This window comes from Procambarus clarkii, chromosome 93, assembly GCF_040958095.1.
Source record: "Procambarus clarkii isolate CNS0578487 chromosome 93, FALCON_Pclarkii_2.0, whole genome shotgun sequence".
In the NCBI taxonomy this organism is placed as follows: Eukaryota; Metazoa; Arthropoda; class Malacostraca; order Decapoda; family Cambaridae; genus Procambarus; species Procambarus clarkii.
The window spans coordinates 9006449-9032389 of NC_091242.1; the positions used below are offsets into that span (position 1 = coordinate 9006449).

Consider the following 25941-nt stretch of genomic DNA (forward strand, 5'->3'; position numbering starts at 1 on the left):
CTGCATATATCATATCCCATCGATTATAAGTGGACCAGTCTGTACTCGAGGCTAGCGTGTTGTCAGGGAACACACACGGCGAGCACGCGTTCACCACTATTAATATATTATAGATATATTCAATATTTACATTACTCACTGGTACGTGGACCGCGTAAGCCCGTTCCTCATCCGGCCAGAAAGTGCCATACTTCCCCCCGTATAAATGGACAAGAAGCCGCCCAGTTTTGTTTAATAACGTTTAGAGGGAGGAAAATGCCAAATATTTGAATTATTTAAGGTTAAAGTTCGTTGGGTTGTTGTTGTTTTAGATTCAGCTGCTCGGAACAAAAAAATTCCAAGCAGCACGGTGCAGCCCGTCCTCCAAACAGACCCAAAAGTGATTCCATGCACCCGCCAAACCTCCTGTTTATGAATGAAAAACGGTTTACACACGCAACCCGTCCTCGACTCAAGTCCATTACATCCAGCGGTCGACCCCACAGACGCATTCATAAATTTTTACATGCTGTTCATTCAAAACGAAAATTTGTTCAAATATAAGTTAATATTATAATATATTAGTATCACACTAAAAGGTGAAGGGACGACGATGTTTCGGTCCGTCTTGGACCATTCTCAAGTCGATTGTGACTTGAGAATGGTCCAAGACGGACCGAAACGTCGTCGTCCCTTCACCTTCTATAGTGTGTGGTCTGGTCAACATACCCGTGTATGGTCAATAAGTACCTGTGTATAGTCAATAAGTACCTGTGTATGGTCATAAAGTACCTGTGTAGGATCCTCAAGCACCTATTCTGTATATTCATGAAACAATTATAGGTGTAATGAAATCCAACCACACATTCATACTTATTATTATTATTATTATTGAACAAATCCACATGAGCCTTCATGAGTCTGTGGCTGAGTAATCACCGCTACGGATTCGTAGTCCTGTGGGCCGGGGATCGATCCCAGGCGGTGGTGGAATCAAATAGGCAGAGTTTCTTTCAACCTGATGCCTAACAATAAATAGGTACCTGGGAGTTAGACAGCTGCTACGAGCTGCTTCCTGGGGGTGAGTAACAAAAAGGAGGCCTGGTCGAGGACTGGGCCGCGGGGACGCTATGCCTCGAAATCATCTCAAGATAACCATCTCAAGACGAGGGTTCAAATCTATACGCTGGGTGTTCCCAGGCGCCTGGGAGCACTCACAGCAAAGGTTCGAACCCTAATCAGGGCTCCTGTGGATTTGTTCATTGATATATCAAGTAATTGTGATTTATCTGTGTATTATTATTATTGATATTGTTATTATTATTACTCTTAATGTGAGTAATACCCCACAGGGCCAAGCGGTACGCCCCGACCAAATGGGAGAAAACCACCTTCTGGCTCCTTGTGTTGTTTGTCGTGTCTACTGTCACCATCATCTCCAAGTCAGGTAGGTGTGTCTACCATCTACTTTCACCATCATCACAAAGTCGGTAGGTGTGTCTACCATCACCAAGTCAGGTAGATATTCACCTGTGTTTGTCTACTGTCCTCGCCAAGTTAGTTATCACACGTGTACCAGTCTGTCATCGTCTACTAGGTGTCCTGGTGCAGTAGTTAGCGCAGTCGGGTCACAACCGAAACGTTAACCAAGGAAATTAGCGCGTCTACCTGTCATTACTAAGGTCAGTAGTACGTAAAGTCAAGGTCAGGTAAGCAGGCGATGAGTCACAATAACGTGGCTAAAGTATGTTGACCAGACCACACACTAGAAGGTGAAGGGACGACGACGTTTCGGTCCGTCCTGGACCATTCTCAAGTCGATAATCGACTTGAGAATGGTCCAGGACGGACCGAAACGTTGTCCTCCTTTCACCTTCTAGTGTGTGGTCTGGTCAACAAGGTCAGGTAAGTATGTCTACCATCATTTCAAGTCATCACCGGATCATGTAGGCTTGTCTAGGTATTCAGTTTGCTTTCTTAAACATGGTCAGATGTGTCTACCCGTCTACTGTGTCTACTGTGCTTACCCATCTACTGTGTCTATCGCGTAGTCTTACGATTCGAGAAAAGCATTTTCTCTCTCTACGTCATTGCTAATAAATAAATCTGAATATGAAAAAATGAATAAGAATTTAATAAAATGACTATGAAATAAAACATAGGATTAGCCTAGTTGCAAAGGAAGTAGTTAAGAGGTACTCATCAGTGCTTACCAGTATAATAAGATCAAAGCGTTCTTATTATGAGAATAGATTCAAAGAAGCAAAAAGCAACATGAAAAGCACACGGAGAGCCATCTCTAACATCCTAGGAGCTAAACAACATTCACATAACAAGATAAAAATCTCCAAGGATGGTTATACACCTGCATCAGACCTTGAAACAGCAACTGAATTTAATAGCTTCTTTTCATCGATTGGTGCTAACCTTGCCCGAAAAATCCCACAGACCCAGACACATGTTACCACATATCTCTCAGGCAGCTACCCAAACTCTCTTCTCCTCTCACCAGTCAGCCCTACAGAGGTTGTGTCTATCATTCACTCACTAAATTCCAAAGCTGGGAACATTAGTGAAATACCATCCATGGTATACAAGAGTGCCTCCCATGCCCCTGCACTTCCCATAGCCTTGCTGTTCAATAAATCTCTAGAGTGTCATACCTTCCCTGACATCCTTAAAAAAGCAAGAGTGTTACCAGTTCATAAAAGTGTTACCAGTTTATAAAGGAGGTAACACGGCAGACATAAATAATTACAGACCCATATCAAATCTACCTTTATTATCAAAAATATTTGAAAAAATTATTTACAAACAGCTCTACTCCTATCTCGTAAAATTCAATGTACTAAGTCCCTGTCATTTTGGCTTCCGCTCCCAAAAAAAGTACCAATGATGGAATTGTTAGTCTGCTTGACTTAATCTTCTCAGCCCTCGACAAAAATGAGTTTCCGATTGGACTCTTCATTGACCTGAGAAAGGCCTTTGATACTGTTTACCATAACTACCTCTTACTTTAAACTCCAACATTATGGAATCCGCGGCCTTGCCCTGAACTATATCCGATCCTATCTTAGTGATAGACACCAATATGTGGCCATCAATGACGTAACCTCTCCCACTAACCGTAGGGGTGCCACAGGGCAGCACCTTAGGACCTCTCCTATTTCTTATTGAAAGACAACAGGTATAAGGCTATAGTAGGTGGTGCATAAGGAGCCAGACCTCACACCGCTGTAGACACTGATAGGCAATAACCCACCACAACGAGGCATCACCCACCCAAACCACACATCAGTTATCCCAACCAGACATCAGTTATCCCAACCAGACATCAGTTATCCCAACCAGACATGAGTTATCCCAACCAGACATGAGTTATCCCAACCAGACATGAGTTATCCCAACTAGACATCAGTTATCCCAACCAGACATGAGTTATCCCAACCAGACAAGAGTTATCCCAACCAGACATGAGTTATCCCAACCAGACATGAGTTATCCCATCCAGACATGACTTATCCCAACCAGACATGAGTTATCCCAACCAGACATGACTTATCCCAACCAGACATCAGTTATCCCAACCAGACATGAGTTATCCCATCCAGACATGACTTATCCCAACCAGACATCAGTTATCCCAACCAGACATTAGTTATCACTCCCCAAATCACAAGGCATCAACTACCCAATAAATTATCAGTCTTCCTTTCTCCGCAGGTGTGCAGTACCCGAGAGTTAGCATCTGGCACTGGATGACGAGGGATGAGGAAGACAAATCACAAGATGATGTCCACGATGTTCAGGTAAGTGTGTGTGTGGGAGAGAGTGGGTGAGTGAGAGAGACAGTGAGAGGGTGAATGTGTTGGTGTGTGTTGATATTGGATTCATCACTGAATCGGGCCGTAGAGCCCCGCTGTTCCTGAGACCGAACCAGAACCAAAGCTGAGGATGCTGCAGAGATGGCATAACACCCGGGAGTTGCATGAAGGATATATATCTGACAGTGTCTATGGGGCAGTGATGTACCCGACCTAGCTACCAGCCTTGTTGTACCCGTTGCATTTTAGTTGAACTATTTTGACGAGCAAATTCTTTATCAAATCTGGCCATTCAGTTGGGGATAGAGGTGGCTTCCGCAACTTTCAGTTCATTCCACTTGTTGACTATCTGTACAGGGTATAAGTATTTCCTTGCATTCCTTCGGCTCCTTTGCATTTCCAACCTGCGTCCTCTTGTCCTACTTTCTCTCAGTTCGAAGAGGCTATCCTTGTCCACCTTATCTATTTCCGTCAGCATCTTGTATGTTGTAATCATATTCTCTTCCTTCTATTTTCTAGGGTTGTGAGATTTAGTTCCAATAGACTATTCTCAAGCTTAATTCTGGCAATAATCTTGTTGCAAACCTATATTTATTCAGTTATGCTTCACAAGGTGTGGATTCCATGCTGGTGAGGCATATTCTGGTATTGGTTTAACAAATATTGTGTAGAGTGCCTTGAAGGAGTCCTGATTTAGGTATCTAAATGATGTTCTTAGTTCGTATAATTGCCAGCCTCCCATATGCTGCCAGTGTTATCCTGTTTATGTGTGCTTCTGGTGTTAGTGTTGGAATTATATCCACTCTCAAATCTTTCACTCCTTCTGATACCTTTAGCTGCCTTTTCCCCTTACGGTGTTGATGCTTTCTAGTCTCTTCTCTCCCATTCTTATTATATACTTGTTGGGATTGAATTTTAGCAACTATTTGTTTGACCACTCCTAGAGTCGTCAAGGTCCTCTTGTAACATCCTGCAATCCTCCTCTGTTTTTTATGCTTTGTTAGCTTTGCATCATCTGCAAATATTGAGATGTATTAGCTCACTCCCTCGAGTAGGTTGCTCACATAAATTAAGAACGGCCGCAGTCCAAGGACAGAGCCTTGAAACCTGGTCTCTGACTCTGCTTTCTGTCCTCCAGGTACCCATCTAATTCAATGTTTGCCCATTAAATATCCTTGTCCAACTCAATGTTTTCCAGGATATCTGAAATTACATGAGAGCCACTATCTCTCTAGTGGCCTCGACAAGGACAGGAAGGTGGCAGCTTGCCAAAGGTCTCCGATTTGTCCTGATGATTTTATCACCAGGACAAATCGATTTTATTATATTTGTCCTGGATACTTTGTGTAGCTTGGCTTCTGGGGGTTTGGTTCTCAATGTGGTTAACGTGTCGGGTGTGGCCAATTTCTTCGTGGACCCTTAAGGCCCTTAAGATAGGGTGGACAGGTTGTCTAGCTTTTGGCCCATCTCCATGGAGTGGACTGTTGAAAACGTGTCCTGCCTTTGGCTTTGCAGGAAGTTTGGGCTCCAGGAGATGGACCTCTTTGTTTCATTGTGGAATTGGCGCCTTCCCTCTAACATGGCTCTGTTTCCCTGACCATGAGGCTGTCGCAGTGGAAGCCTTTCGACTGGACTGGTCACTATGGATGCTCAGTTGTTCCCCCCAGTTCAATTGCTGCTCTGGGTGTTGGCCAATCTGGAGATATTTGGTGAGGGTGATCCTACTGGCTCCTTGGTGCCCAGTTCAGCTAAGGTTTACGGTACTTATAGCCCGATGTCTGAACCTGGGCTTTTATTGTAGTTTCGCTAGCATACTGGCCCAGCGGTGTATTTCATTATGTTTATGTTTATTCAGGTAAAGTACATACATACAAGTGGTGATACAAATATTGCTGAAATTATAGATAGAGCTAGTACATACAATGCCTAAAGCCACTATTACGCAAAGCGTTCCGGGCAAGAAAAACACTAAAGACTAAAACTTAATGCTAATTGAGATTAAAGTATAAAATGTGTTGAGAAAATATAAAAATAAAAAAAAGGGGGGAACATGGCAGAAAAACAGCAAAAATACAATTTGGTCGACAGACAGCACTGTTTAAAAATAACAGACATGGGTTGACAATATAGAGGTAAGGTAGGTTACAGGGCGTTAATTAGGTAGTGCTTAGTTTTTATCTTAAACTGGTCGAGAGAGGTACAGTCTTTAACATGATTGGGAAGGTCATTCCACATTTTGGGTCCCTTGATTTGTAGAGCATTTCTAGTTTGATTAAGTCGTACTCTTGGAATATCAAAAAGGTATTTGTTTCTGGTGTGGTGCTCATGGGTTCTGATACAACCTTCAATGAAGCTTTTAAGGTCAGAATTGGTATTACAGTTCAGCATTTAATATATATATATATATATATATATATATATATATATATATATATATATATATATGCAAACAAGCCTGAATGGTCCCCAGGACTATATACAACTGAAAACTCACACCCCAGATTCGAGTCACTTCTGGGGTGTAAGTTTTCAGTTATATATATATATATATATATATATATATATATATATATATATATATATATATATATATATATATATATATATATATATATGTATATCATGAAAATAAACACGTGATTAAGAATGTGACAATGTCAGACCACGGAGGAAAAATGAAACAGGAATTTCCTTAAGTACTTTCGTATATTAAATACATCTTCAGAAGGTCTGAAGATGTATTTAATATACGAAGATGTATTTAATATACGAAAGTACTTAAGGAAATTCCTGTTTCATTTTTCCTCCGTGGTCTGACATTGTCATATATATATATATATATATATATAATACACATGAGAGGATGTGCAGTGACTTAATATCTAACATATTCAGAGATTTGAGAAGGGGTACCGAGTGATGTCTGGGGCCAGAGTTGGATATTGTCCTAATAGCAGCTTTGTGTTGAGCAATTAGAGGACTTAAATGATTTTGGGTAGTAGAACCCCAAGCACAAATACCATAGTTGAGATAAGGAAATATGAGGGAGTAATAGAGCATCACCAGGGCAGGGCGAGGTACATAATATCTGATCTTAGAAAGAATGCCAACAGTTTTTGAAACTTTTTTTGATATATTTAGAATGTTTCCCTGGAAATTCAGTTTGTGGTCAATGAGAACGCCAAGGAATTTGCCATCTATTTTGTTACAAATTTGGGTATTATTTATCATGAGATTTATTTGATTTGAAGATTTATTGCCAAACAAAATATAGAAAGTTTTGTCAATGTTGAGGGTGAGTTTGTTGGCAGTTAGCCAGAGATGGACTTTATTCAGCTCAGTATACACTGCAACATTAAGAGCAAGGGGGTCAGGACTGGAATAAATGAAGGTTGTGTCGTCAGCAAATAGAATTGGTTTGAGGTGTCGGGAGGCATTTGGAAGGTCATTAATGTAGATGAGAAAGAGGAGAGGGCCAAGTATGCTGCCCTGAGGAACACCAATGTTGATGGGTAGGGTGGGAGAAATTGAATTATTCACAGAAACATACTGGAGCCTATCAGTAAGGTAAGATTTGAGGTATTGCAAGGAGTGACCTGGCTATAAAAATAAAATAAAATAATAAAATGTTTATTTAGGTAAGGTACATACATACAAGAAATTTTTACAAAGATTGGTTGACTTATAGGTAGAGCTAGTACATACAATGCCTAAAGCCACTATTACACAAAGCGTTTCGGGCATGAGAGAGCCAGGTTCTGGCTCTGGTTCCTGGTAGGCCAAACTAAATTATTTGTGGCTAATGTGGCCTTTTAGCTTTTAGTGTGAAACAATCTTAGGAAAATAGCATCAGGAAGCAACCAGGGGCCCTTTCAGATATTAGTGTTTCATTAAACTTAACTTTGGAGTTTTCAACACCTCTGATAATTGTCAAGTATTTTTCCAAAAACAAACCGAAGCATCTTGTAAGGTAGTGTAGAATCAACATAACTGAACAGTCATCTCTCCATAGCTAACAAGTATTGCCTCATATGCCTTCCAACTCCCCCCCCCCCAAAGCTATTATCCAGTACCCTCATTCCCCAACACTCTCAAGCTCCATAGGCTCCCCAGCACTCTTCAGTAACCAGTAAGCTACTGGCCCATGCCATCTCAACACCCTTCATCATACTCTGAGTTACAGTCCCACACCTTCACCATCACATTTAACATTCGGAGAACTACTTCTCCATACCTTCACTAATGCTCTTCAGCACCTCCCTTCCCAAGCTGCTGGCATGCACCTTGGCAAGAAACACCATCACATATTTAGGTGTGTAGTCTTTAGTCAACTTGGACAAACATTTGTATTCATTATTCAAAATACTAAATTCGGCTAAATAGTTTACTGGAGTGATGAGCTACCAGAAAGTTTACTTTTTGTATTAAATTTGGACAAAATGTAAATTTTTTTAACCAAATATAAGGCTGCCTAGCATTCCTAGACCAAATAGTTATGCCTAATATAACGTGTTATAATATAACTGCCTGAAATGCTTTACGTAATAGTGGCTTTAGACATTGTATGTACTAGCTCTATCTATATATCCATCAACTTTTGTATGTTACCTTATATGTATGTACTTTACCTGAATAAAAATTTGTATTTGTATTTGTGTTCACAAAGAAATCACACTAACGTGATGTACTGTAAATCAATGAGAAAATTGAAACAAAATATGGGTATGAGGAGATGAAAAGGTTATGATAGTATTTCTATAACATCCAAAAATCTTTTAGCAGTACAGTAATTATTTCTCTCACAGTTCCAGCAAGACTTTCCCCGCAACATGACATGGGAACAGGTGCAGGAGACACGGGTGCGACACATGGCCCACACATGCACCTCCCTCAATCTCAACCAGACTTTGGACTATGTGGTGCTGAAACACATCCTAGTTGATACACGACACAAGGCTCTCATGTGCTTTGTGCCTAAGGTGAGTAGGTGTTTGTATTTTGTTAGTGAATGTGGGTAGGTATGTGTGGGTAATGTGAGAAAGATGGTGGGCAAGATGAGTACAGGTTGCCTATGATTTGAAATTACATTCATGCAAATGCCATGTAAATCAAATTCTGTGTAAGTCAAACTTCAAGGCACAGTATACAGTATATGAGAAATATAAGGTGAGGTTCAAAACTTCCAAATGTTCACTATTTTCCAACTATTTCCTTGCTAAAACAGTTGCCGTGAAACTTTAATTTACTGAAATTGAAGGAGTTTGACATTCCTCCACACAAAACACTGCTGATAAGCAGCAGATGCCACCTAAACTCTTTCTCCTAATCAACTCTAGTGGATATAATAATAATAATAATAATAATAATAATAATAATAATAATAATAATAATAATAATAATAATAATAATAATAATAGTTTTGTTTATTTTCCAGGAGTTCTTACATTCTTGTATAGCCACTAGCACGCATAGCCGAAACAGGCCACCTGCCCGAAACGCTGCACATACTAGTGGCTTTACAAGAATGTAATTACTATGCTATGTATCCTCACAATCCCAATGTACCTTCTTGTATATATATAAATAAATAAATAAATAAATAAATAAATAAATAAATAAATAAATAAATAGCATTTCGGGCTAGTCCTTATAATCCTATGTTCCCCGGAATACGAGTTTTTTAGTTTAGTTCATTTATTATGCACCCCATACCCATCCTGTGGGCGGTAGTGGAAAGGGTTACAGAGGCACATAATGGGCTCAGGGACTGAACCCCACAATTCATTTAGCTAAGCAAGTTACAATCTTGATGAGCTAGTTACAAAATTCAATATAAGTCATCACATCAACAATGGGTTCGAGATCGACCTCAAGTACAGGTTCTAAATTAAGCAACTGACATATGTGGAGAGCTAGTGTCAAAATTTATATGTTTGTCCTGCACACCGCCCCCCATCCAGTGGGCAGCGGTGGATAGGTTACAATCACTTAGTTACTACCTACAGTTAGCAAACTGGGGATATTTGGCTAAAATTTCTGGTAGCAGATCATTTTGAATGAAATATTGACACATCGCTGGAACATTGGTTATAGAATTGTCTCTAAATTCACGTATCTTTTCGCACTCCATCACATAGTGACGGAGGGTGTGCGAATAATTTTGTTGACACAGTTTACATTTGGTCAGGTCTACATCAGCAGATAATGAGAATTCCCAGAGATACTTGTAACCGAGTCTAAGCCGAGCAGTAGTAACATCTAGAAGTCTGCTGATTTTATTGGATGATCCATAGATGTGTGGCTCCTCTTGCATGATAGTATGATGATAGATGGAATTACTGGTGTCAATTTCACTTTGCCTCAGATCTACAAGATCTTGTTGAAGTTCTCGGTGTACAGCTGCTCTCAGATTGCTCATTGACAATCCAAGGTTACACTCAACGGCTCCTTTAAAGGCAGATTCTTTGGCTAACTTATCAGCTCTATCATGCATTCGGAGGCCAACATGAGATGGAGACCACATGAAATGGACTCTGTTACCATCCTTAATAATTTTGTTGTATTTGTGTCTAGCTTCGGACACGAGCATGTTACAGTTATGTCTTAAAGAGTTGAGAGCATTTAAGGATGATAAGGAGTCACTTACAATTAATGTATCAAGTTTTGAGACTTGTACACATTTCAGTGCAAGGATCAAGGCAAATAGTTCAGTCTGAAGGGTAGAGGCCCAGTTGTTTATACGGACTCCCCACTCAAAGTATAGGCCATCGCCCATTGTCAGGACAACTGCACTTCCAGCTGCACCCGTGGTGCGGTGTAGGGAACCATCAGTATATATAATTTGAGAGAGAGAATGCTCTGTGGACAGAGCATCAATATGGCTTAAGGCGTTGAGCTTTGCCTCAAGACGAAGCTTGGGCTGATCTCTAATTTGCTTCTTGGGTGGAAAGGGAGGGATTAAAACTGGAAAGGGTGTAACCTCCCACGGTGCAGGAAAGTGCCGTTGTTGTTTCTCTTGGTACAAATCATGAACCTGATACATTCTGAGTTGAGTTCCAGTTTTTGTTATCCATTTGGAACAATGCTGATCTTCAATAAAGAAATTCTGGAGGAGAAATTCCGGAATACGACCCGCCAAATCATTTAACAACCAGGTACTCATTTTACTGTTGGGTAAACAGAGACTACAGTTAAGGATTGACACCAAGTATACAAACTCTGGACAAAGCACTCGTGAAACACCAGACAAGTGTTTTACCACTTCATCTCGGGGACTGTATGTAAGTTGGCCATTAGAAATGGTAATATCATCTCACAGACATAATAACATAGGATTAACACCCACACTTGTGTATTTGTGAAATATATGTAAGGAATTTACACCAAGTCTTTCGCACTCTCCCGAGGGCTTTGTCAAGATGATTAATCGATGAAGATTAAGCCACCCAAGAGGTGGCACAGGCATGAATAGCCCTTAACTTTGTCAAGGTCTAAGTGTGTAATTAGTACGCAGCCCGAGTACTAAGGAATAACTCCTGGCTCTTGCACCCCTGGAGAACAGCAGCCACACACAAGGCACAGCGCCGCAAAAAGACTGGAGCCAGAGCACACAACCAAGCCGATAGCATCAGCCTCAAGAACTGAGGTGTGGATTGCCGGCGCAGTAGGTCTGGGGCTGCGCAGACAGCGGCGCGACGACGAATGACATCATATTAGTTTCCTCGTTTTTGTTTGGGGAGTTCTATCCACTCGTTCGGCTTTTGGTTGCAATTTTCACCAGAATAGGGGTTTGTTTTGGGATGCCTACCTTTCTGGGTGCCTAACCCGGTCGATGGCAGATATAGAATGCTTCCAATTACACAGGGATTTCCATAGGCCATTGCTCCCCTTGCCTCTCTAGAGGGGGCCAGGTTCTGGCTCGTGGTCCCTGGTAGGCCCATAAGAACTCCATACACATGACTGATGCCAAAGTCTGACATTAGCATATCAGCCTAGTAAGCTCCGGGGAGCCGTAGGGGCTCCCCCAAGAAAAAGATCTTACAAAGTGATCTACATAAACTCCACAAATGGTCAGAACACTGGCAAATGCTTTTTAATATTGACACATGCAAGACCATGCATGTGGGGCATAACAACCCCCACCACAACTATCAAATTAATAACATTGCATTACAGCAGATTGGTGAAGAAAAGAACCTTGGAGTTGAAATCCACCACTCACTAAAAGTTGCACAACAGGTAGAAGCAGTAAAAAAAACTAACAAAATCCTTAGAATAATCAAGCATACCTTTGAATTTAAGGAAAAGAAGGTAGTGATTCAACTGTATAAATCTCTGGTGCACCCCATTTGCCTGCTGTTGTCTGCAACACCAGGTAACAAAAGTCATTCCAGAGCTAAGTCATCTTTTGTATCAGGAAGAGTTGATGGCCACAGGAATAACAACACTGTAAACCAGGCCTGACAGGGTGGATCTCATTGAAATGCAGGAGATGAGTCACAATAACGTGGCTAAAGTATGTTGACCAGACCACACACTAGAAGGTGAAGGGACGACGACATTTCGGTCCGTCCTGGACCATTCTCAAGTCGATTGTATCTCTTTGAAACTCTTTGATCTCACTGAAACTTTTAAAATACTGAACAATTTGGAGGATGTTGATCTGGACAATTTGTTCAAAAGGTCAGATGTAACACAAACAAGGAGCAAAGATTTCAAGCTCAATAAGCCACAATGTAGGACAGAGAACAGGAGATGCTTTTTCACCCACAGGGTTATAAACCCATGGAACTGCCTACCTACCGAAGTCTTAAATGCCAAAACTGTGTTAAGTTTAAAAATCTACATCTGGAAAAGATCATCATGGGGGGAAACCTTCAATAAGCTGCTGGCTTACTGTCCTCATCGAAGTCACTAGGGTTAGTGGCCCTCAAGTAAATCAGATAAAGACACCTAGCTAGTGTAGTTGAAGTATTTTCAATGTAGTTGACATTATCATTCTGCTCTTCATCACACAAACACACCTCTTTTCTTCCAACTAGGTAGCATGTACGTCATGGAAGCGAGTTTGGTTCTGGTTGGCTGGTCTGCTGGACCAAGATGATAACATCATGGCCCTAACAAGGGCTCAGGTTCATGGAAAATTCCTTCCCACACTGGCAAGCACAAAGTTCACAGGTCAGTCACACAATCTAGACCAGTTACACCATTCCTTCTACCCCAACCTGGACAGCAATAAATTCTTTCATACAACTTACCAAGTTAGAAATAGTTCTTAATGTATTGTATACATAGTTCACAGCTCAAGTATGTAAATGTTTCAAATCTATATTTCACAAAGATAGACAAATAATAATAATACTGTAATAATAATAGTAATAATAAAAATAATTTATTTAAAAATATGCATAAGAATATTATACAGGGGTTTAAAAGCTGTACTTCATATCATTTGCTAATTTTTTGAGACAATGTATATGTTAGCTTATTTGTTTAGTATTAAGTTTCTATGTCATCAAACCTTTAAACAACCCTACTGTAAGGAGGGCAAAATGTACAAAAAATAGGAGGAATTTAACATTTGTTAAGAGGCAGTACTGTACTTAAAATTAAAATTACATCTGATGAATTAAAAAAAATTCCAGCCTATGCCCTATTCAAAAGTAAAACCAAAAAGTACTTAATTTCCTCCTCATAGTTTTCTACCTTGTGCTTCAAACTCACACTGTATCTTGTACTACCCACTTCCCCAATATTAGTACTTAAGACATATCTTTACCAGTGTAATCACCTCTGCCAATTTATATTGTAGTTATTTGTTGATATAAAACCTTGCTACAATGTCACTTTTCATCTTACCTGATATGTTATTTATTTATTTATATACAAGAAGGTACATTGAGTTTATGAGAGTACATAGCAATGATGTTTTCACATTCTTGTACAGCCACTAACACGCATAGCATTTCAAGCAGGTCCTTACTCTAACAGATAATTTTAAGTAGGTAATTTGTAGCAAAATTTGAAGAATGTTAACAGGTACATTGTAAGAAAATTTAAAGAAAATTAATAGGTACCTTATAGTAAAATATGAGGATTATCAACAGGTACATTGTAGCACAATTTGAGGATTATTTCTAGGTACACTGTAATAAAATTTGCATTCAGCATAACTATGATATAAGATGATGGCAGTGAATACAACTGTGAAGTTGTTTGGCTTAGGTACATATTTTGGAGGAGTAGGTAGCACAAGATACAGTGCAAGTTTGAAGCATTAGGTAGGAAACTATGAGGATGAAATTAGGTACTTTTTGGTTTAACTTTTGAATACTGCATAGGTTGGACAGCTTTTTAATTCATTAGGGAGTGAGTTCCATAGACTAGGTTCCCTTATTTACATAGTGTTTTTACACAGATTTAGTTCGACTCTGGGGATATCAAAGTGATATTTATTTCTGGTGTGGTGATTATGGGTTCTGTTACATCTGTCAAGGAAGAGTTTCAGATCAGAATTTGCATTTAGGAGCAAGGTTTTGTACATGTAAATGGGACAAGAGAATGTGTGGAGTGAGTTTATGTTTAGCATGTTTAGGGATTTAAACAGGGGGGCTGAGTGTTGTCTGAAAACAGAGTTTGTTATTGTTCTGACAGCAGATTTTTGCTGGGTAATGATGGGCTTGAGGTAGTGTGCAGTGGTTGAACCCCATGCACAGATACCATACGTAAGATAGGGATAGATTAGCGCGTAGTATAATTAGAGGAGATTGAGCAGAGTTTTGAACATATTATCTGATTTTAGAAAGTAGAGTGACCGTTTTTGAGACTTTTTTTTTTTGTTATGTGTTGTATGTTGGTGCTAAAGTTGAGTCTCTTGTCTAAGTATAGGCCAAGGAACTTTCCATAAGTTTTATTGCTGATATTAACATTGTATATCTGAAGCTGAATTGCATTTGTTGATTTGCTTAAAAATATAATGCAGTAGGTCTTTTTTATGATTGGTGTGAGTTTGTTGGTTGACATTCTTGAGTGGACATTTTTTAACTTGTTATTTACAACATTATTTAGTGTGTGTGGGTTGGGGTCTGAGTAGATAAAGATATTATTGTCAGCAACTAGTATAGGTTTAAGAATGCTAGAGATGTTAGGCAGATCATTGATGTATACAAGAAATAGGAGAGGTCATAGGATGCTGCCCTGTGGCACTCCTACAGTTAATGGTAGAGTGTGGGAGGTTAACACTAACCAGAGTGCAACTCTAAAATCTCCTGAGACTGATGGGGAAGGTTATATCACTGATGGCTTCATATTGGTGTCTGTCACCAAGATAGGATCAAATATAGTTCAGAGCAAGGCCTCGGCTTTCATAATGGTGAGGTTTAAGTAAGAGGCAGTTATGGTTAACATTATCAAAAGCCTTTCTCAGGTCAATGAGGAGTCCAATTTGGAACTCATTTTTGTCAGGGGCTGTGTAAATTATATCAAGCAGACTAATAATTGCATCATTGGTACTCTTTTGGGAGCGGAAGCCAAACTGACAGCAACTTAGTATGTTGAATTTTATGAGGTGGAATAGAGCTGTTTATAAATAATTTTTTCAAATATTTTTGATAATATAGGTAGATTTGATATTGGACTGTAATTGTTTATATCTGCCGTATTGCCACCTTTATGAACTGGCATTGCTTGTGCTTTTTTAAGGATACAGTATCAGGGAAAGTTTGACACTCTAGAGATTTGTTGAACTGCAGTTATGGGAGGTGCAAGGGCATGGGAGGCACTCTTATATACCATAGATGGTATTTCACTAATGTCCCCAGCTTTGGGTTTTAGTGAGTGAATGATGGACATAACTGTTGGGCTGACTGGTAAAAGGAGAAGAGTTTAGATGGCTGTCTGTGAGGAATGTAGTAACATGTTTCTGGGTCTGTGGGATTTTTCTGGCATGGTTAGCACCAACTGATGAAAAGAAGCTATTAAATTCAGTTGCCATTTCTAAATCTGTTGCAGGTGTATAACCATCCTTGGAGAATTGTAGCTGCTTGTTTTGTGATTGCTGTTTAAATCCTAGGATGTTAGAGATGGCTTTCTATGTGCTTTTCATGTTTCCTTTTGCTTCTTTGAATCTTCTCTCATATAGTAATAGAAAGTTTTGCTCTTCTTATTATACTGGTAAGCATTGAGGAGTATCTCTTAACTACTTCTTTTATAACTAGACTAATCCTAAGTTTTTTTCATTTTCATGTTTCTTGTTGATTGCTTTGAATATGCCACTTGTGAGCCAGGAGTTGTTTAATCTTTTGGCAGTTACTTGCTTGGTGAGGAGAAGACAGTGAGTGTTGTAGAGGCTTAGAGTTTTGGAAAAGATGTTTTCTAATTAATTTATGCCCTGTATATTATTGAATTCAGATTACCAGTTTGTATTGTGAAGTGCATTTGTGAGATTGCCTATTGCTGCTTCACTGTGTAGCCTGAAGGTAAGTTTCTAGGTATCATGGTGGTATTATGTCCATGTTTGCTATCAGGAAGGAAGGATAGTGGTCAGTTGTTCTGTCAGTGATTATACCAGATGCAAGGGGAACTGTTATGTTAGTCCATAAGTGATTCAATGTAGTAGCAGATGTTTGAGTGATTCGAGTGGGCTTGGTGATTGTGGGGATTAGCATACAGGAGTTCATGCTGTTTTGGACATAATCGACTTGAGGGCTATTTTGTTGACAGGTCAATATTCAAGTCATCTCCTAGAATGATATGATTTTTGTTGAGCTTTTTGTTTATGATAAGATTCCTTAGGTTATCTGAGAATTAAGTTATATTAGTATTGGGAAATCTATAGATAGCTCAATGCCATACTACTAGGTGCCATGAATTGTGGAGTTTTAATTGGCCTACCAAGGAGCATGAGCCAGAACCTGGCCCCCTCAGAGAGGCGCAGGGCGTGGTGGCACTATGAAAACCTTACATTTAAAGTAATTCATGTTTGCCACTACCAGGAAAAGCACCCATAAAGTCAGCGAAACAAAACAGACTACGGCATGCTTAAAATGAGACCGCAGCCTCAAAAAGTGCCAAAATAATTCCTCCACCTATGAAAAATTACCAAAATTTTGTGAAACTTTCAGTCCGTCAAACAGGGTTCTGATGGCCATGTATTTAGTGAATGTTTCTGGGCCTCAACACCTTTGTGCGGCTTTGGGTCATATCTCTCAGCCAGGGGTCTCATCTTCATTAAGAATCTTGCAGTGCTCTCTCCTCTCTGGTTAGTTTCCATGTAATTTTCCCTTCTCCATAGGTAGTTAGCTTCAGGAGTCACAAGGAGTTCCACCACAGAAAGTCAGTGTTGAATCTAATGACATACCAATTTCTGGGTGAGTCCAGGTGGCTCCCTGATTCCCTTCCCTCCCTTCCAGGTTGTCATATGGATCCAACAACCTGGAAGGGTTGTCTGCCCTTCCCTTCCTGGCTCACCCAGACATTGGCATTTCATTACATTCAATGCTGGTTTCCTTCCATAATCAGGGAATGCATCTTAACAAAATTAGAAGAAAAATATGGGGGGGGGGGGCATTTATTGTTTTCCTTTTGCACTAGGGCATTGTAAGCTATAAACAGGTGCACAGACCAGAGGTTAAAAAATTATAAAAAAGAAAGAGATTTAGGTGTGGTTTTGGATAGAAAACTATCATCTTAGGACCACATTAACTTAGGACCCATATGAAAAATTATATGGATAGTGAAATCTGGATCCCAAATTATAATCTATATGTATGTGATAGAGAAATTAGGTCAAATGGAAGAGTAGATCTATATATTAAAGAGGAACTGGTATGTACAGAGCTCCTAAACTCAACCAATGAGGTGGTAGAGCTACAGTGAAACCTCAGTTTACGAATGCCCCGGATTACAAATTTTTCGGTATATGACGTCAGTTTCCTCATAAAATTTGACTAGGTGTACAGTGGAACCTCGGGTAGCGAACGTCCCTCTTTAAGAAATTTTTTGGGTTACGAACTCAATTTCTTCGGAAAATTTGAGTCGGGTTACGAACTTTGCCTCACCTTGCGACTTTGTTGATACACGTATGGGTCAACTGAACGCGTGATTCCTGGTGACACAGGCGGCCGCGCTTCAGTTTACCAGTGAACTGCTTAGTGCTTTCAACAACTTAGTGATGATCACGCTTGAATTCTTTGTAAAGAATTTCATTGTTTTTCTGCTTTTTTGGTTTTGAACATAAAAGTAATTATTATATATCATGCCATAGGTCCCAAGAAAGTCAGTTATAAGGTTCAACCTAAGAAAATAGTTGTGAGTTGAATAGTTGAATATCCCTTCCTCATTAAGAAAATGTGTGAAGTATGGGAAGAACTGCAAAGCTTTGTTGAAAAAACTCACCCAGATAAAGCTGTAGCAGGCCGTTGCACTGACCTTTTTAATAACAATGTGATGTCTCACTACAGACAAGTGTTACAATGGAGGGATAAAAAAAAGTGTCTTTAGACAGATTCTTAGTAAGACAAGCAAGCAGTGAACCACAACCAGGTCCTAGTGGTATGCCTGCAAAATCCATAGGAGAGACAGTACCCTAGAGAAGTCATCACTGCCTGATGTTATAATGATGGAAGGGGGACTCACCTACCAAACACAACACCTCTCCTCCTCCCCAAACCCCCGCCTCCTCACCGTCTTCCATACGTCAACAAGAGTCATCAATAAAGATAAGCTATAACTTTTACTATACATATACTGTACAAAATTTTTGTGTGTATTATGTATGAAATGTATTGTGAAGTTAATCTTTTTGGGAGTGTGGAATTGAAGTTAATATTTTTTGGAGTGTGGAACAGATTAATTCAATTTATTTCTTATGGCAAAATTTGGGATACTAGGATATACGCTATACACTTGGCGGGAAACACTGCCTCGCCCCATGCCCAGCAGAACCCATGCGCTCGACCCATACAAGTATTGTATCAACAAATGACTCGTAATCCAAGGCAAACTTCGTTAACCATGTCAAATTTTATTAGGAAATTGACTTCATATACAAAAAAATTTGTAATCAAGTGCATTTGTAAACTGAGGTTCCACTGTACTTAGGTATGTTGGAAACGAAGAACTTAAACGAAATACAGGGTACATGGACACAATCTGGCTTACTCATAGAAGGAAAGCAACAGGTGAAAGATCTGAAAATTATGATATCTAACAACCTGATATTTAGTGAACATAACCGAGCAAATATAGTGGTGGGCAGGAAAATGATAGGATGGATTATGTGAACATTCAAATCCAGAGATCCCACAACAATGCTAATATTATTTATCTCACTGGTGCTGTTCCTTCTTGAGTAAAATTCAAAAATTCAAAATTTAAATGCTTATTCAGGTAAAAGTACATACAGTACATAGAAGATGAGTTACAACATAATGTTGGATTTATAAACAGAGCTAGTACATAAAATACCTAAAGCCACTGGTACGCATAGCATTTTGGGCAAGATGTGGGGTAAAACACTTAAACTAAAACTAAATACTAATTGAGATTAAAGTATAAATTGTGTTGAAAGGGGAAGGAAGGGGGGGTGCAGACATGGCAGAAATCAGCAGTTAATCAAGTTGGTCAACAAACAGCATTGTTTGAAAATAGCAAGACATGGGTTGACATTTAGGAATACTGCATACTGCTCAATACTCACTTCCTCTTTCTGAGCAGGAAAGATCTGCTCAATACTCAATACCTCCTGCTAGGAGAGTACTGCTCAGTACTCACTCCCTTTTTCAGAGCAGGAGAGATTTCTGAGTTAGGAAAAAATACAGAGAACCTATACACTACGCATAGTAACGATAAAACATGTAAGTTATTGGGATGGTCTCAAAGCTCTTAAAATGTACTCTCTGGAAAAAGAGATGAGAAAGGTATCAAATAATATATACATGGAAGATACTTGAAGGCCAGGTCCCAAATTTCCACAGTAGAATAACAACATACTGGAGTGAAAAATAAGGAAGGAAGTGCAGAATAGAACCAGCAAGATGTAGAGGTGCCATAGGCACAATCAGTGAACACTGTCAACTATGGGTTTGAACAACTGTCGACCACTGATATGGTCAGGGCTCCACAGTTGTTCAATATTTTCTCAGCAAGCATTAAAAATATTACTGGAACAAAGGTGGATATCTTCAAGAAACATTTGGGTAAGTTCCTGCTGGAAGTGCTAGACAAACTGGGTTATAGTGGATATGTTGGCATGTGGGATGCTCCAAGCAACAACCTGTTGGGCCAAGTTATCACAAATCGAGCCAGGCCTCAGGCCAGTAAAAGAACTCTTGAAACCCTTTCTAGGTATACTCCAGGCAAGAAAGACATTGTGCAAGGAGCCTAAAGGTACACTTTCCAACTTTAAAAATCACTTTCAAATGCATGGATGGCAAAATATTAAAGAAATTGTTCATGACCTTTGTGAGACCAAAATAGGAATATGCAGTGGTTGTATGATGCTAATATCTCAAAGAGCACATCAATAAACTGGAAAAGGTGCAAAAACATACAACTAAATGGCTTCTGGAACTGAAAGACACAAAGCTATGAGAATAGGTTGAAAGAAGCATGTGTTCTAGTTTTCTGGGGTTTGGTTCCCCACACTGTTCATGTTTGGAGTGTGTACAACATTTTCGTGGATGGGATCTCTTGTTTCTGTACCATCTCCTTGGAGTGGCCCCAGAATGACATGTCCTGGGGACTTCGTGAGATATTCTGGCAACCAGATGTGGCAATCTTTGTGTCAAATTTGCATCAGGGCCTTCCCTTCTATGTGGCTCCATTTCCCGATTGCAAATCTCTAGCGGTGGATGCCTTACAGCTAAACTGGTCTAGGTGGGGGTTCATTTACCTTTTCCCCCTGGTAACTTTTCCTTCGTTGATTTTATGAATGCTTTCCCGGTAGTGTGGTGGAGTGTTACTAACTCTCTCCTCCTCTGAGAGGGGGCCAGGTTCTGGCTCTAGTTCCTGGTCGGTCGAACAGAATTCCATTACTGATGTGAACTAGTAGTTCATCCAGAAAGAAGACTTTCATTGCATTCAACTCTGGATTTTAGTCTTTCCCTCACAACATTGAAGGATTCCATTTTTAACCCTTGTGTTGCTAAGGGCTATTTGGCCATTGTCACCCACAGGTGCATAAAAAAAAAATATTTTTTCTTCTAAACCTGTTAATTTGTGTTCTCTGATCATGGGAAAAATAATAAAAAAATCCTAAGTGGCATATTTTGCCCGCTATAGGGTGGGGAAGTCTGGCAAAAAAACCAGACACCGACTCATCATGCGTCCCAGGCGTTCTGCTCCGCCCCAGCTGTCAGGCAGGAGTGGCCACAAAGAGATAATTACCTAATTATTTCAATGTCTCTGATTGATTTTTCTTCGATTTTTTGCTGTAATATTATTCAATAGTGTGTAGTGTGATATATTTATACTGTATAATAAAATGTGTGAATCATTGCTGTATTCAAAATTATGGTGTGCATATTGTTGATTCAATTATTATGTTCATAAAACAGTGAACAAATACTTTGTTGGTTATTACACTATATACACATGTTATATATAAGTATCTGCATGTTTTGTTCACCATAACGAACCACTAAGTTGGTATTATGAGTCATACAGTCTCCGTGGTGTAGTGGTAAGACACTCGCCTGGCGTTCCGCGAGCGCTATGTCATGGGTTCGTATCCTGGCAGGGGAGGATTTACTGGGCGCAAATCCTTAACTGTAGCCTCTGTTTAACTCAACAGTAAAATGGGTACTTGGTTATAAAACAATTCTTTGTGGGGGTCGTATTCCAGGAACCTGCCCGAAACGCTACGCGTACTAGTGGCTGTACAAGATTGTAACAACTCTTGTATATATATAAAAAAAAAAAAAAAGTTCATTGAGGGTTACAGTGATCTGCAAGCAGTGTTAAGCTTGGGGTGTTGAGTGAGAGAAGGGGAATAGCAGGTGGGGTTATTACACCATCACTTTCAAGCAGTGTCCTTCCTACGTTGTTGTGCTCACTAAGGCTGTTCCCGTCATCACTCTGCCCTCCAGTCGTGCTTTGCCTCATCATGCCCCAGTTCCTTGTCACCCGCCACTGCCCCCTCCACCACTGCCTTTGACTGTGCCTGACCCGTTTGTCTCTGATGTTCCTCTCGCCCCTGAGGCTTCTTCTCTCCCACCCGCCATTCAACTGTATCCCAATCTTGTTGACGCTATTGTCGCTTGTGTTGAGGATGCACTCGAGACGGTGCTGGTCTGCCTCGTCACTAAATTCTTTCTACAGTCCTTCCTTCCCATTCCTGAGGCTGACCCATCGCTCTTCTACAATTGACGTCCATCCTCCCGCAGCTGCCTCTGCTATCTCCAATGTGTTTGAATCGATGCTGGACAATGCCCTTCGGAACTCTTTGGCGAGCCTTTCCTGTGTCTCTTCCCAGGCTGCCTTGCCACACATCTCTGCCCCCGGTACTAAGTGGAAGCACTCCTCCGTCGTCCCGATTTCCAAGCACCCTGCTACCTTGCCTGATGGGCTTTTTACATCGCGTTCTCCCACGACTTGTATCGTGCCCTTCCTAGGTCTTCCTCCCGGTGTCCTGCTGGCGCTTCTACGGAGTCTGATGCATTAGCGTCCCAGTCGTGAGGCTCCGGATGCCATCTATGTACCTTTTCCTGTTCTAACCTCACCTGTCCAGTCTTGACTTCCTCTACCCTTCTACACATTTGCACTTGCCTCCTTCACATCCTTTGCCCTCCACCCTTCGTCTCTTGCCTCCGTCCCTCGCTTTCTTTACTGCGGCGACGCTTTGTGTTCACCTTCTGTTTTCTTTATTCCCATCCTACTTTCCTTTCCTCTTGTTTATTTTGCCTTTATCCTCGCTTGCCTTGATGGCATTGTTATCTTCTTGACTCGGGCACGTTGTGATCGTTGATGTGTTGTTGTGCATTGTCATATCCACATCTTTCCACGTACCACTCGTGCAGTCATCGGGAGGATATACCTTCATGCAAACTGCACGTATTGCGAAGAAGAAGAGCTACAATCTGGTAGTATTTGGTTTATTGGCATTGGAAAAAATACTGCTTTGTTTGTTTCCATTGTCTCTTTCTATCTTTCATCAAGATATGTAGTTTATTTGCTTCGTCTGTATGGGCAGTTTTACCTGGTTATAAGGTTGATCGTTGATCCCATGCATCTCTCACCTCTATGAGCACACAAGATTCTGGTCCTAGTATTCAGTAAGCTGTCTGTGATACCAGTGCCAATGCACCTGGGAGCTACTATGGCTGCTAAGAAAAGGGCATAAGAATATTATAAAAGCATAATGGAAACTACAGAAGGCTTATTTGCTCATACAAGGCAGCTCCCATTTATATACTGTATAACCCATTGATATATATATCTAACCTATGCATGAAACAATCCATTATTTCCACATCTATTATGTTACTTATTAATTTGTTCCATAAATTAACTACCCTTGGTTGAAGATTACTCTAAGGCTGCTTTTCTTATTGTTAAGCCCCATTGCTATAGCTGAGGAAGCTATTAAGTTTTCCACTAGAAAAAGGCCTTAATTACATTGAATGCTTGAATTTTCCTAGGAGGATAGTATTCAATGCTAGGTTTTCTAGGCAGTTCTCAATTACCTAGATAATTTTTTAATTTAATTAATTTTTTAATAGATATCTTTTTATCTTTTCGAAGAACATTTTAGCATTTGCATTCAAGGGGTTCATATATGAGGATAATTACTAGGGTTTTGCTTTTTCTTTGATTCCTAGTACAGTATTTCCACTACATCATATAAGGATGTTAACAATTTTGTAAGGGTAAGAGACTCTTTAGCATTCATTCCGACACCTGCATGTGTCCCCATTTACTCTATCACATGTTTAGATATCTTAATTAAGTTGGAATGAAAACTTCCATATCAATGTAATTACATTACATGTTTCTCTGGAGTGCTCCAAAGACTGCATTTGCCTCTATAAGGAGGCAAATTATGAAAGGAACTTTGTTCTTATTTTTGTTTTCAGGTCTTGTATGTCGGCAAAAAAAAATGAAGTTACACTGTTTGCATTGTTTTGAATTGGAATTTTTTGGGGTAAGTCTGCTGCTGTCTTATCTCATTCCATGGTGCATGGAGGTGTTTGATGTGTACTGTCCAGTACTGGTAGTTGCTGTGGTGATGAATGTTGTTGTATTGGTGTTGTGGGGAGTAGTAGTTGTAACTTTGGAATGTGTGTGACTTTTTTTCAATACCAAGTATTCCTTCTGTTTATTGTTAATAATAACTCCTGCTTCTCTTCCTCTGGTTGTTGATAACTCCTGCTTCTCTTCCTCTGGTTGTTGATAACTCCTGCTTCTCTTCCTCTGGTTGTTGATAACTCCTGCTTCTCTTCCTCTGGTTGTTGATAACTCCTGCTTCTCTTCCTCTGGTTGTTGATAACTCCTGCTTCCTTGTTAAGGTGGTGATAACTCATGCTTCCTTGTTAAGGTGGTGATAACTTCTGCTTCCTTCTTAAGGTGGTGATAACTTCTGCTTCTTCCTTAAGGTGATGGTAACTCCTGTTGCATTCTTAAGATGATGATAACTCTTGCTTTCTTCTTAGGGTGCTGATAACTCCTATATTTCAATTACCCTTGTTTCCTTCACTTGCGGTCATTGACAAACTGTGCATGCTCCTCCTTCAGTTACTGACAACCACTACCTCCTACATTTATTTGTTGGTAATAATCTCTGCCTACTCTCTGGTTGTTAACCCCAGCCTCTTCTACCTCTGGTCATTGATAACCCTTGCCTCCTCTTCCTCTAGTCATTAACTTCTCCTGCATCCTCTGTCTGTGCTTATTGGCAAAATTTCTGCCACCCCACTCTGGTTATTGAATAACCTCTGCCTCCTCCAGTCATTGATACCCTGTACCTATCCAAGTCATTAATGTCCACGGCCTCCAGCAGTCAATGATACTCAACTTCTATTACTCTGTTAATAACTTTACCTTTCCAATCATTGATAATCTTCTGCCACCTCCTCCAGTGATTTTTTATTACCCTGCCTCCTCCTCCTCTGGTTGTTAATATCTTTAATATCTTATTCCTCCTGCTCTTTTGGTTGTTGATAACTCGTGTCTCTTGCTCCTCTGTTTGGTGATAACCCGGTCTCCTGCTCCTCTGGTTGGTAATAACCCTGTCTCTTGTTCCTCTGGTTGTTGATAATCTCCCCTCCTCCTCTGGTTGGTAATAACCCTGCCTCTTGCTCCTCTGGTTGTTGATAATAATCTTCCCTCCTGCTCCTCTGGTTGGTGATAACCCGGCCTCCTGCTTCTCTGGTTGTTAATAACCCTGCCTCCTCCTCCTCTGGTTGTTGATACACCTGCCTCTTACTCCTCTGGTTGGTGATAACCCTTCCCCCTGCTCCTCTGCTTGTTGATAACCCTACCTCTTCTATTTTTTTATAACCCTAGCTCCTGCTTCTCTGGTTGTTTGTAACCCTGCCTTCTGTTCCACTATATTTTGATAACCCTACCTCCTGCTCCACTGGTTATTGATAACCCTACCTCCTGCTCCATTGGTTGTTGATAACCCTACTTCCTGCTCCATTGGTTGTTGATAACCCTACCTCCTGCTCCATTGGTTGTTGATAACCCTACCTCCTGCTCCATTGGTTGTTGATAACCCTACCTCCTGCTCCATTGGTTGTTGATAACCCTACCTCCTGGTCCACTGGTTGTTGATAACCCTACCTCCTGCTCCACTGGTTGTTGATAACCCTACCTCCTGCTCCACTGGTTGTTGATAACCCTACCTCCTGCTCCATTGGTTGTTGATAACCCTACCTCCTGCTCCACTGGTTGTTGATAACCCTACCTCCTGCTCCATTGGTTGTTGATAACCCTACCTCCTGCTCCACTGGCTGTTGATAACCCTACCTCCTGCTCCACTGGTTGTTGATAACCCTACCTCCTGCTCCACTGGTTGTTGATAACCCTACCTCCTGCTCCACTGGTTGTTGATAACCCTACCTCCTGCTCCACTGGTTGTTGATAACCCTACCTCCTGCTCCACTGGTTGTTGATAACCCTACCTCCTGCTCCACTGGTT

At 40.4% G+C, this 25941-nt stretch overlaps 1 protein-coding gene across 2 annotated transcripts in view; it reads left to right on the forward strand.

Annotated features, from left to right (window-relative positions):
• LOC123746769 (carbohydrate sulfotransferase 13) overlaps positions 1-25941 on the forward strand; it is a 40811-nt gene that overhangs the window by 7935 nt on the left and 6935 nt on the right. For both annotated transcript variants that reach the window (XM_069319620.1, XM_069319621.1), the window contains exons 3-6: positions 1332-1426; positions 3703-3788; positions 8609-8782; positions 12845-12980. In XM_069319620.1, the coding sequence (XP_069175721.1) occupies positions 1332-1426; positions 3703-3788; positions 8609-8782; positions 12845-12980 (491 nt within the window). The remainder of the gene's footprint in view (positions 1-1331; positions 1427-3702; positions 3789-8608; positions 8783-12844; positions 12981-25941) is intronic.